Source organism: Vombatus ursinus, unplaced genomic scaffold, assembly GCF_900497805.2.
Source record: "Vombatus ursinus unplaced genomic scaffold, bare-nosed wombat genome assembly UNPS02014799.1, whole genome shotgun sequence".
Taxonomy (NCBI): Eukaryota; Metazoa; Chordata; class Mammalia; order Diprotodontia; family Vombatidae; genus Vombatus; species Vombatus ursinus.
Genome location: NW_020954577.1, coordinates 47,197,787 through 47,210,756, shown reverse-complemented (window position 1 = coordinate 47,210,756; position 12,970 = coordinate 47,197,787). Strand labels below are relative to the sequence as shown.

General features: G+C 50.8%; 1 protein-coding gene across 2 annotated transcripts in view; it reads left to right on the top strand.

Moving 5' to 3' along the window:
* LOC114050650 (pleckstrin homology domain-containing family A member 8-like) overlaps positions 1 to 12,970 on the top strand; it is a 47,953-nt gene that overhangs the window by 32,451 nt on the left and 2,532 nt on the right. For both annotated transcript variants that reach the window (XM_027872494.1, XM_027872495.1), the window contains exons 8-13: positions 92 to 269; positions 1,133 to 1,218; positions 3,795 to 3,853; positions 6,274 to 6,404; positions 7,164 to 7,234; positions 10,047 to 10,108. In XM_027872494.1, coding sequence (XP_027728295.1) covers positions 92 to 269; positions 1,133 to 1,218; positions 3,795 to 3,853; positions 6,274 to 6,404; positions 7,164 to 7,234; positions 10,047 to 10,108 — 587 coding nt within the window. The remainder of the gene's footprint in view (positions 1 to 91; positions 270 to 1,132; positions 1,219 to 3,794; positions 3,854 to 6,273; positions 6,405 to 7,163; positions 7,235 to 10,046; positions 10,109 to 12,970) is intronic.

Sequence of the window (12,970 nt, the reverse complement as noted above, 5' to 3'; positions counted from 1 at the left end):
TGCACTCCCCACACCTCCACACGCCCCTCCTCATTTCTGTCCTTGGGGAAGGAGCAGGCATGACTGATGGTTATATTCTTCTTCTTTGAAGTCCAGAGTGATGAAATCAAGGATGATGGAGAAAGAGACATAGAAACGCCTCCTGAGAGTGACGTGGAGCCCCCACGGGAGCATCCCACGGGCATGAATCCTGTAAGTGAATCTCCTGGGGCACAGCTGGAAGAGGAAAAGGAGGAGGTCCAGACTTTCTTCAGTGCCATGAATACCAGGTATTATCCCATGCCACGTCTGTCATGTTAGCGGGAGCCCCGTGCCTGGCTGCTTTTCCCGTGAGCAGGGGTGTGGGTGAATGGATTTTGCAGTTTATGACCACAAGAGAATCTTGCCAGAAGAATTAAGATAAATGACACTTGGATTTTGAGAAAGGAAGGTGTTTATATCCTCAGAAGAAATCTAAACCTTCTTTCATACTAGTCTTTTGGAAGCTACTTTTTCTCTGGTTATAGGCAAATCCTTAATTTTAAGAAAGGGAGGGACAAGGGGGCAACTAGGTGGCGAAGTGAATAGAGCACCGGCCCTGAAATCAGGAGGACCTGAGTTCAAATGCGGCCTCAGACCAAACTCTTGACACTTACTAGCTGTGTGACCCTGGGTAAGTCACTTAACCCTGATTGCTTAGCAAAAAATAAAAAAAAGAATACTAGGGTCTTTAGTTAACAGATGGGAATATGAATTTATGATTTATCAAGCACTCACTATGCTACAGAAGCACCTGTATTTTACTTGGAGGAAACCAAATATGCATGGAAGATTAAGTACAGAATAGGTGTGCGCAGTAATGTCTGGAAGGGAGGGCCCAGGTCTACAAAGGGTGACTTATTAATAATGAAACAAGCACTCCGGAGGGCACAGCAGAGCAGAATGCAGCCTCCTTGCACGGAGGGATTGCTGCATCGATCGTTTCTGTCTCTGCAGCACCTCGCACAGTGCCTGGCACAGAGCAGGCCCTCGGTAAATGCTTGTGGATTGGGTGGTAGGTGAACCTCACAGCACCAGGCTGACGACTAGTATCGTTGTTATCATCTGGATGGGGCTTTCATTTCTCCCTCCTCTCTGTTACCCACATGCTCAGCTTTAGCGACATTGAGCTCCTGGAAGACAGCGGCATCCCCACTGAAGCGTTCCTGGAGTCATGCTACGCCATAGTTCCGGTTCTAGGTAAGATGGGCAGGTCGGCCTTTTATTTCTCAGCCGGGTGTCTCGCTGAGGTCTGTGCCCAGGGGAAATGGTCTGTGGTGCTCCCCTGGCCACCGCTTCACCCCATACCCCTGCAGACCCAAGTCACGGAGCCCTCCCTTTATCATCGGCTGCTCTGCTGAAAAAGTGGCTTCTCCATGAAGAAACAAAGCAGTGGTCTCCAAGCTGAGGCCTGAGACCTGTGGTCCAGTGGGAAGCTGGGGAGAGAGCTCGAGCCCTCAGAGAGTGCCCCAGGGCTAACGCAGAGGGGGACACAGAGCTTGGAGGTGTTTTGGTTTGGTTTAATTTTTGATCCTGAAAAGGGAAACAAAACTGCAGCGAAGATACATGCTTGTCAGTTGGGTGGAGCGTTGGTGAATCTCGGATTTCATTGGCAAGAGCGCGCCGTCAGCCTTTGGAGGTCACAGCCCTTGGCGGTGTCTCATCCCCCTTTTCCCACCGGGGCCTCAGAGAGCCGGGGTCCACAGGCCCTGTGGGTGGATAGATAAGTGTGCATTGCGATGCATGTGCTTTCCTTTGGAATCCTCTGTATTTCACTGCGTGCATCCTAGACGGTCTCTGAGAAGGGGCGTATAAGCTTCATGAGGCTGCCAAAGGGAAGGGGGAAGAGAAACAAGCATTTGTTAAGCACCTGCTGTATGCCAGGCACTGTGCTAAGCAGTGGGAATGGAAAAAGAGGCAATGACTATTCTTGCCCTCGAGGAGCTTGCAGTCTGAGGGCGAGCCATCGTGCAAACAGACATAGACAGAGTAAGCTATCCTCAGGATAAATAGGAGATAATCAAGGGGCTGGGGTGGGAGGTCAGTGGTCAGAGCAGAGGAGGGGGAGCCCTCCAGGCCTGGGGGATGGATGGCCAGAGGAAATGCCTAGAGCCAAGAGATGGAGGGTCTTGTTTGTGGAACAGGCGGCCGCTGTGACTGAATCAGAGGGAGTGTGTTGGGGAGGGAAGGGTGAGAAGACAGGAGAGGGAGGAGGGGGCCAGCTTTGAAGGTCGAACAGAGGATTTTGTATGTGATCCTGGAAGTCATAGAGAGCCACTGACGTTTATTGAGTGGGGGGGGGGGGGGGGGCCATGGGGCAGCCTAGGCTTTGAGGAAATCACCTTGGTGGCTGGATGGAGGATGGGCCGGAGTGGGGAGAGACTGAGGCTGGCAGACTCCCGGCAGCCATTGCAGTGGTCCTGGTGGGAGGTGAGGGGATGTCAGAGCACAGGGGTGAAGTACTCCAGGAAGGCCCCTTATTGGCTGTGAAGTCAGTTTAAAGCCATCATCTGACCCGTACCTGTGCAACCCTAGGCAAGGCACCGCCCCTCTCTGGTCCTCAGTTTCCCCATCTGTAAAATGAGGGTGTTGGACCAAATGACCTCTGAGATCCCGTCCGTCTCTAAATCTGTGATCCTGTGAAATCAGGTCTGAGCAAAAACCTCAAATCTTCCTTACCTCGTATCACATTTGCCTGTTTACATCTTCTTGTCCTCGTCCTCTCTCCTTCCTGTCCCTCCTCTGAGGTAAGATGACGTTTTTCATCTTTATCTCCAGAGCCTCGTACAGGGCCTTATACAAAGGACAAATTTGGCAGACGTTCATGGTTTGTTTGGAGTAGGCGCTCAGTAAGTGTTTGTTGAACTGTGATGAGCATGCCAAGGCCTGCCTTCTTCTTGTTTCTTGGGTATCTCATGGATGCTGGTGTTCTCCATATGTGACCTACCCAAAGGAAATAAGAATTAAAGGGTATGCAGTTCTTGGGGGGGAAATCATTCATTTATTTAATCAGCATTTATTAAGCACCTACTGCATGCCAATCGATGTTTTAGGCCTTAAAGATGATACAAAGACAAAAGAGGAAAAAAGGTCTCTGGCCTCAAGGACCTTACATTCTGTCACACGGAGAAGGAGACAGCTTAGAGATGGATAAATAAGTTAGTACAAAGACGTCCAAAGCACTCGGGGTAGGAGGTACATTAATGACATGTTGGGACATCCCCTTCTCATTGGCAAATACTGTGGGCTGTGTTTTTGCTAATCTTACTTGATCCAGATTTGAGATCCGTCTTCCAAGTGACTTCCTGGACGTTTAAAGGAAGGTCACCCTGATGGGAAAATCTGGGTAGGGGGGCCTAGAAACCCTCTGTGCCTCTTCAGATTTAGTGCTTTTGGATCTCCCAAGAAACTGACTTCAGGATAATGTCATTAGTTGGGGCAAAGTCCTAGGATCCTAGCTCTGGGGCTGGAAGGCCAGCTGGAAACTGAGGCCTAGGGAAATGAGGTGGACTGTCTGAGGTCACCTGGCAGCGTCAGAGTCAGGATTTGAATCCGGGACCTGTGTTTCCAGCACTCTTTCCCCTTCACCCGCCTGCCTCCTTCAGAATCACTAACCAGTCAGCAGGTACATGTTATTTCTTAGAGTGGCGTGTCAGCCCTTGGAGGGCAGGACTGTACCTGTCTTCGCATCCTCAGCCCCCAGGACACCACAGCAACTTGTCGAGTGGGGTGGCTTGAAAATGCCAAAATAACACATTTCCCATCTCTCTTTCTAGATAAACTTGGCCCGACAGTCTTTGCTCCTGTTAAAATGGACCTTGTTGGAAATATTAAGGTGAGCATGATTGTACCTCTGCACCCATAGTTTTAAATAAAGGACAAAGAGCCAGGTGCTCTGACTGTGGCTGAGTCACTAACCAGCAGTGTGACTCTGGGCAGATCACTTGCCCTCTCTGGGCCTGGGCTTAGGTCCCTCGTCTTTAAGAAGTGGGACCAGAGGGGCCCACAGGTTTCCTTCCTGTTACAACATTTTGTGATTGTGATTAAAAAAAATAAACTCAAGGGGGCAGCTAGGTGGCGCAGTAGATAGAGCACCGGCCCTGGAGTCAGGAGGACCTGAGTTCAAATTCGGCCTTAGACACGTAACACTTAACTAGCTGTGTGACTCTGGGCAAGTCACTTAACCCCATTGCCTAGCCAAAAATAAATAAATAAATAAATAAACTCTGAAGTATGCACTGGTACCTAAGAAAATAAGGACATCTCCTATATTGAAGGGGTAGAATAATGTCGGTATTTCATGTCTGCAAATCCCATACATCCCACGCCAGGTGGGTGTTCAGCAGCTAAGCCTTCATTTGTGCCCGATGTGAAGGGGATGGCTGCTTACTCATGTGACTTTCTCACCTGTTTGTTGCTTTTTATCCATCCGAGCATGTCGTCTCAAGCCTCTCTACCTTTGCACAAGCTGTGCCTGATACCTGGAGTGCACTCCCTCCTTCCTTCTTTCCTTCCTTCTGTCTTTTATGATCTTAGTTTCCTTTAAGACTGTGCTTGGGTGCTGCCTTCTCAGAAGCATCTTCATCTCCTTCTTAAGAATGATCTCTCCCTTTTACAATTACTTTGTATTTATTCACTTATATGTATTCATGTCATACCATCCAGTAGATTGGAAGCCCCTTGAGAGTAAAAGCCTTTTTAAATTTTTGGTCTTTATGTCCCCAGTATGATGTCTGGCTCCTGACAGGCATTTAAGTGACCCCGAGCTGTTATCTTGTGGTTCAAAATGACTCCTCTCCCATGTGACAGAGGAGGAAACTGAGTCCCAGAGCAGAGAAGCGTCTTGCCCAAGATTACACTTGCCAGTGAGTGTATTGAGTCCAAAGTCACCACGAGGGCTGAGGCTGTCTCTCATCTTTGTTTTTGTATCCAGCAGTGCTTGGCATACAGAAGGCACTTCATATATGTGTATGGCATTGCATTGAATAGATCCCACCTGGAGTTTTTCCCTTTTCACATGCAGAAGTGAATCCATGAGATTCTACTCCAGGCCCCACTGATGCTGCCCGGTTAGTGTCTGTACAGTGAATTAGGGCATTGTCCCTCAGGGAGCGCACAGAGACCCAGGCACTCTAATTGCTTCTTCCATTAACCAGCTGTGTGACCTTGAGTAAGTTACTGGACCTCTCTGGGCTTCTGCCTCCTCACCTCTGAAATGACCAGATGAGTCCTCTTCTGATGCTCAGAAGGAGCCTTCCCCATCTGGATGCAAAGGCTTGGACCAGCCGGGTGGGGAATGGGGATTCTTTTGCCATCCCCACCCTCCCTCCCTGGTGCTGGAGAAAGAGGCTTTATTAAGCCTCTTATTAAGCACTTGTTAGTGCAAATTGGAACTGCTGTTCAGCCCTGACTTTGCACGGGAACAGGAAGCAGTTGTGTGGGCGCCACTTCTCAGAAAGGTGCTGAGTTTCCCAGCCCTTCCTGTCTTTCAGGCAGCTGCGAGAGATCTCTTTGTTGTTGTTGGGTTTTTTTGTTTTTTAGGCAATTGGGGTTAAGTGACTTGCCCAGAGTCACACAGCTAGTAAGTGTCAAGTGATTGGTCTGAGGCCGGATTTGAACTCAGGTCCTCCTGACTCCAGGGCCGGCGCTCCATCCACTGCACCACCCAGCTGCCCCTGAGAGATCTATTTGAAGAAAGCATTGAAAGCCCAGTTCAGCAGAAGGAAGTCATAGGGTTCTAGACCTTGGGCCGGAAGGGAACTCGGAGTCCAAGCCCCTTTCTTTATATAGAAGGTTAAATGACTAGCCCAAGGTCACACATTTTATGTAATTTTAAACCTGGTTTAAACTTCAGCCTGATCATCCTCAGGAAGGGAAGTCCTCGAATCCAAGCCTCTTACTTTAAGGATAAGGAAAGTGAAACCAGGGGAAGGGGAGGCTTCCCAAGATCATGTAGACGTTAAACATCAAAGGTAGGATTTGGACCCAAATATTCTGATTTCCTGCTGTACCACAGTGCCCAACCCAGCCTCATTTTATGGGTGAGGAAGCTGAGACCCATCAAGGTTGGGATTTTTTGAGGCCATGTAGACAGAAAGTGGGAGGGCCAAGATTTGAACCCAGGTTCCTGGGGGTTCTTCACGCTGCTTCCCCTAACTTTCATTTCTTGGCAGCCTTCTTCCTCTCGGGCCCCAAACCGCTTCCCGTTTGGCTTGGGTTCCATCGCTGACCTGCCCTCCCTCTCTTCTCCTGCAGAAAGTTAATCAGAAGTACATCACCAACAAGGAAGAGTTCACCACCCTCCAGAAGATCGTGCTGCATGAAGTGAGTGCAAACGTGGCTCAGGTCAGGAACTCAGCCACGGAGGCCCTCTTGTGGCTAAAGAGGTGAGGAGAGGCCTGGGGACAGCCCTGCCCTGGCTCTACCCTTGAGCTGGTCTGGGAAGGAGTTTACTAACCGGGAACAATGCTTCACGGAGGACCCGATTCACAAAAGGACAGTCAGCTCTGGTGGGTTGTAACTTGAGACAGGACTTCATTTCAGTTCCACGTCATCATCCTGATAATGGTCTCATAGGGAGTCAGTTCGTTAGCCAGCAGGCATTGATTAAATTCCTCTTAGGTGCCAGGCCCCAAAGTGAATCCATCCCTGCCCTCAAGGGGCTTATATTCTGAGGACTTGGGTTTGTGTGAGAGCTCTGGTCCTTCATGCTTATTTGACCCTGGGTGAGTTACCCTTCTGGGCCGCAGTTTCCTCGTTTGTCACGGCCCAGCTCAGGCCCTCGCTGATCATGGGACCTTTGGGCCTCGCATCCTTTATCTGTAAAATTAGGGGTTGGGCTAATCCCTGAACCCCGGAGATGGAAGGGACCTCCAAGGCCATCCAGTTCACCCTGTGCCTGAGGATGAGCTCCTCTGACAACATCCTCGGCCAGTGGTCATCCAGCCTCGGCCGACACTCCCAAGGCCACCCGTTCCTCTTTGGGATCACTCTCGCTGGGAAACCTTTCCTCCCAGCAAGCCTCAATTTGACTCCTTTTCTGGAGCCGGACAGAACCAGAGTATCAAAGGCCCCTCCTTGCGCCGGTAGGCTTTGACTGCCAAACGCGGACTGCTCCATGCCCGTGTTTTATTTCCCCACCGCAGAGGACTGAAGTTTTTGAAGGGTTTCTTGACGGAAGTGAAGAATGGAGAAAAGGATATCCAGACGGCCCTGAGTAAGTCAGCACTGTGCCATTTTATTTTTTTATCATTATTATTAATCACAAGTTGATCATTGTTGGAATGTGAATCTGTGTTTCCAGACTGGGTTTATCACTTACTTGCTTTCTCAAGACAAGAATCATCAGCCACATGACCTGGGGTAGGAATAGTCTGGAAGCTTTCCTCTCCCTTCCAGTTTGGGGGACCCTTTTCTTCACCCTTCCTCAGTTTGTCCATGTGACTTCTCAGCCGGCAAGAACATTCGTGTGCTTAATTTAATTCTGAGACTCGACCTCTTTGCCACGATATAAAAGCCCTCCCCACCGCCCCGGGGCTGATTGCCTACTTTTCATTCTCATTAGGTACATTTGTTTAATGACTACAAAAACGTTCCCCACATCTGCGTGATACGGTACAATTAGGAAGGCAGCGAACATTTATTTTGGTCTTGCATTAACTCAGAGGACCTCTCCAAAGCGGGGCATCTGCTTGTTCGTTTGTTTTTTCTTTTGAAGGCAGATTAAGAGAGTTGATGAAGGGATTGTTTGCATAGATGGCAGACTCTTTGTGGCTGTGGATGGCCGGGGAAAGCGTGCTAGCTCCGGTCAGAGAGCCTCTGGGTTCCTCGGCCTCACTTTCCTCCCCTGTGAATCTGCATTTGCTGTCTCTGAGGCCCCTCCCAGCTCCGGGATGCTGAGATGCTTTGGGGGATGGAAGGGCTGGGGTCAGCGAGAAGCAAAGGGAGAGAATCAAGGCGACCTGGGCCTTCCAAGAGCCTCGGCCGAGAGCTGCCTCAGGACTTCCCTGGATTTGGGGACGGGGTTGAGTTTTCATCTTGTTTCAAGGAGCCAATGGGTTCATGTCCTGCTGGCCCAGGGACCATCTCCCCTCTCCCAGCCATGACTAAAGCTCAAACCCCTTCGTCGTGCTGATTGCCCTCCTCTGAATATTCTCCACCTTATCGACATTCTTGCTGAAATGTGAATCCAGCAGGGCCCCCAGCCCTCCGGATGTGCTCTGACCAGGGGCTGTCACTCCCTTAGCCCTGTAAGCGCTGCCTCCTTCTGTTCAGCCTGCAGAGATCAGAATCAAAAGTATCGGTGTCCGCAGAGTAACCGCCCACGATTCTGGGGCTCAAGGCACCTCCCCCTCCCTCGCCGATACCCCCACTCACCACCAAGGAGACCACTTTTTTGTCCCAGATAGAAATTAAGGAGCAGCAGCATGCTGTAGTTGAGGGCATGGAAGGCAGGCCAGAAGGAGACTCAGAGTGTCTGGCCAGCTTTGAAAGTTCCACGTTGAATGTACCTAATACGTAAGAAGAAAAGCTCATCTCCAACCTCCCTGCTTTTGCCCAGGCTGTCCCCTCCCCTCCGCCTTTTGGAATCCCTGGCTCCATTAGAGGCTTAGATCATTTACCCTCTCTTAGAGGAAGCCTCTGCTGACCCCTCCTCTAAAAACCAGCATGTGTGTATGCATCTGCTCACACGATGCAGCCTTGTAATAGAGTGGAAGCTCCCTGAGGGCAGGGTCTCATTTTTCTCATTTTGCCTTTTACATCTGGGCGCTGAGGTTTACTTCATCAGCTCAGCTTGGATTTTTCCGCTTCACAGTCACATGTGGGCCTGAGGGCCGTGCCCCACGTCCAGCTGAGTTTTAGAAAGGGCAGAGCCTCCCTTGGTGGCCCAGCTGAGGCTCAGTTCCTTAATAGTGAGCCGTTATCATACCCATTTGGTAGATGGGTAAACCGAGGCAAGGAGTGATTGAGCGGCTTTCCCAGGGTCCCATAGATGGAAAAGGCTGCATCGTGTGAGCAGAGGCATACACATGTGCTGATTTTTAGAGGAGGGGATGCGCCTGAAATCATTTCAGTAATCCAGAAAAGGCCTTGTGGATTGAGGAAGGACAAGAGAAGGAGATCTGTCTGCCCCTCAGGCCATGCGCCTTCACGGCCTGGCAGCTGCCACGGCTCACGTAGGGCGGCCCACGGGTGCCTTTGCTCCCCCCTCCATCACGTTTCCAGATCCTGCGCCTGCCTCCTCACGGTTTAAACATTTCTACCCTCCCGCCTGGCAGTACGCTTTGCAAAGTGCTTTCTTAGCAGGGACTTAATAAATGCCTCTTCCCTTTGTCCCCATACCGTGTGCCGGGCGCCGTGCCCCGTACTGGGGATCCAGGCAAAGGGAGAGGGCGGTCCCTGCCCTCCAGCAGGACTCATCCTCGTTTAAAAAAGAAAAGTTCGATCGTTCAGAGAAAGTGGATGCCTGCCGCGGCTGACGGTTCACGCCTCGCTGTGCACCAGCAGTCCACCGCCTCTCGGCAGAGAGAGGAAGGCCTGCTTCATGGTCGGGCCTTGGAAGCCGCATGTTCATCAGAGTTCTGCTGTCATTTGTCGCTTTTTCCTTAAGAAATAAATAATGGGCACAAATGTTGGTGACGTTTGTTAGCTGTTTCCCGATGTGGTTTGCAGAGTGCTGTTTTTGTACCTTATTTTATAGAATTTGGGGGTCTCTTGAGACCTCCTCCCTGCCCCCACCTCGTCTTCTTTCCTTGTTTTTTTGCTCTGGTTCGCTGCGGTTTTATGTAGCCAGATCTTTGTCCCGCTCCGTGAGCCCTCCTGGCCGCCTCCTTCAGTCAGAGGCCTCGCTTCTCCCCGTGACTGACGGTGTGGATGTCCCCGGCCGCGTCAGCCGATCTGCTTTCCCCGTAGGCTTTTGATTCTTCACACACACACACACACACACACACGCACATGCACACGCATGTAGAACTGTCAGTCCTCGGGGGAGAGTTTCTCACAGAGTTGTTTGTGTTTCTGTTTTAAAGACAACGCCTACGGCAAGACGTTGCGGCAGCACCACGGATGGGTGGTTCGAGGCGTCTTTGCGGTGAGTGGTCATTTCGGCATCTGCTGTGGGCGCCCCTCACAGCTCCAGGCTCGTCGAGCAGGATCCATCGGGCTGGGAGAGCCGGGGTCTGCTCGGTGGGGGGGCCGCCCCGGACCACAGCCCCTCCGTGTCTCAGGAGGGAATCCTGGATTGAGACCCAGCAGAGAGCTCAGAGGCCGTCAGGCCCGGCCCCCTCATTTTACAGCTGGGGAAACTGAGGCCTAGGCAGGGGAAGCGGAGCGCCCAGATCAGCTCTTCAAGGCTCACCTAACTCCAAAATCCTACGATCTAGTCACTTCCCCATGGTGCAGTAGAAAGGGAGAGTCGGCAGACCCAGCTCAAATCTCTGTGACTCTGGACAAGTCAGTTAACCTCCAAGCAACTTTTTGTTGTTGGGGGGGGGGGGGCCTGGGTGTCTCCACCCCCCAGGCATGGGCCGGATCCCGCAGCTGGTCACATGGAGGCTCCCCTCACCGTACTGGTGCCCCCAGAAAAGGTTACCTTGGTTTCAGATGTTGTTGGAAGTCTTTTTGCTAGAGGCGGTATCTGCCACACTCAGCGTTACTCTGGGCCTCAGTCTCCTCATCCGTACGAGGACCTCTGAAGTCACCTTTAGCTCTGGATCTGTGGTCCTCTGGTGAGGCCGCTCAGCCTCCCTGGCCTCAGTCTCCTCTGTAAGACGAGGGCCAGTCCCGCATTCCCCGTTGTCCCAGAGCCTCGTTAAGAACGCCCAGACCTTGACGCCTTGTGGCCAGAGGCTCTTTCCTCTGGGCTCTGGCCTTGCCATCTGCCTTCTCTTTGGCCGGCCGGCCCGTCCTGGCTGAAAAGGAGGCAGAAGAGGGAGGAGCCCCAGAGGAGCCTGGGCATCTTTCCCCAGGGCCGCCCCACTGACAGAGAGCTGAGATAGAAACATTCATATGAGCTGCACAGCGACAAGATGGCGGCCACTCCCTGGCGACTCCATCTCATGCCTGGCGGGTGGGCGTCTTTTGGCATGGACGCTCTTGTTACTAACAGAGGTGAATTGACTCACGCACCATAAGCAGCCTTAGTGGAAGGGGGCCTGTAAGAGAAGAGGCCATGCCAGAAAGACCTGGGTTCATATCCTGCCTCAGACACTTAATAGCTGTGTGTCTTCCATCTGCCTCAAGTTCCTAATCTTTAAAATGAAGGCCTTGGACTCCATGGCCTTGATGGGCCTTCTGGCCCAAATCGATGATCCTGTGAACATTAAGGAAACCAATTTTGTAGTTATCTCTGGTAATTATCACTAATACAAAGACGTACTTTAGCATTGCCTTGTACTCTTAGATCACTGGTTCCATTCCAACTCAGGGCTTCATAAGATGTGAGATAGCTAGGTGATCGAGCTCCGTACTTGGAGTCCAGAAGACCTGAATTAGAATCCTGCCCAGACCTCTCAGTGAGCTGGACTCAGCAGCCTCCACGGTCCCTTTCAGCTTTACATCTCTGACCCTCTGAGCGTTAGGTCATTTGAACCCAACCCCGGCCCCGAAGGCACCGCGGCCAAATGGAAAGTGTTCACATCCTATCTTAGACATTACTTGTATGAAGCTGGATGAACACTCTTATCTCTGGCTGCAGGTTCCTCCTCTTCAAATGGACCAGACCCGGGGTCTTGTGTGTCCTGGACCCCCTGGGCTTCACCAGACTTGTCATGGGGCAGGGAGGGGAGAGACAGGGCCCCTAAAAAGACCAAGAACCTTGGTTTTGTTGGAGTTCCTGGTCTCCTCATCTCCAGGAGGCGAAGTAAGAGGGCCTGGGGGAGGGAGCTGGCTCTCCCATCCTTGCTGTCTTCCCCATGTGGATTCCCAGACCCCTGAGTTTCCCTTCATACACACAGAATGTGGTTTTATGCATCAGGGGAAAGAGAAAAGGGAGGAAAAGTTATCCAGCAGAATATGTGCGTCTCTGTGTCTCTGTGTGTGAGTATCTGTGTGTGTGCATGTCTGTGAGGGTGTGTCTGGGTGTCTGGGTGAGTATGTGTGTTCTCTCTGCATGAGTGTACTTGTGTATCTGTGTGTGCGCGTGTCTTTGTGAGTGTATGTCAGTGTGAGCATGAGTGTGAATGTGTGTGCATGTGAGTGTGTGTATGTATCTGTGTGTAAATGTGTGTGTGCTTGAGTGTATATCTGTATGCATGTCTGTGTGTGTGTCTTTGTGGGTGTGGCTATCTGTGTCTATATGTATCTGTATGTGTATCTGTGTGAGTGTGTCTGAGTGTGAGTATGTATGTATCTGTGTGTGTGTGTAAATGTGTGTGTGCATGAGTGTATGTATGCATGTCTGTGCATGTGTCTTCATGGGTGTGGCTGTCTGCGTCTGTATGTATCTGTATGTGTCTCTGTGTGAGTGTCTGAGTGTGAGTATGTATGTATCTGTATGTGTGTGTGTAAATGTGTGTGTGCATGAGTGTATGTCTCTGTATGCATGTCTGTGCGTGTGTCTTTGTGGGTGTGGCTATCTGTCTATATGTATCTGTATGTGTATCTGTGAGTATGTCTGAGTATGAGTATGTATGTATCTCTGTATGGGTCTGTGTGTGTAAATGTGTGTGTGCTTGAGTGTATATCTCTATATGCATGTCTGTGCGTGTGTGTCTTTGTGGGTGTGGCTGTCTGTGTCTATATGTATCTATGTATCTGTGTGAGTGTGTCTGAGTGTGAGTATGTATGTATCTGTATGTGTGCGTGTAAATGTGTGTGCATGAATGTATGTCTCTGTGTGCATGTTTGTGGGTGTGGCTGTCTGCGTCTGTATGTATCTGTATGTGTCTCTGTGTGAGTGTGTCTGAGTGTGAGTATGTATGTATCTGTGTATGTGTGTGTAAATGTGTGTGTG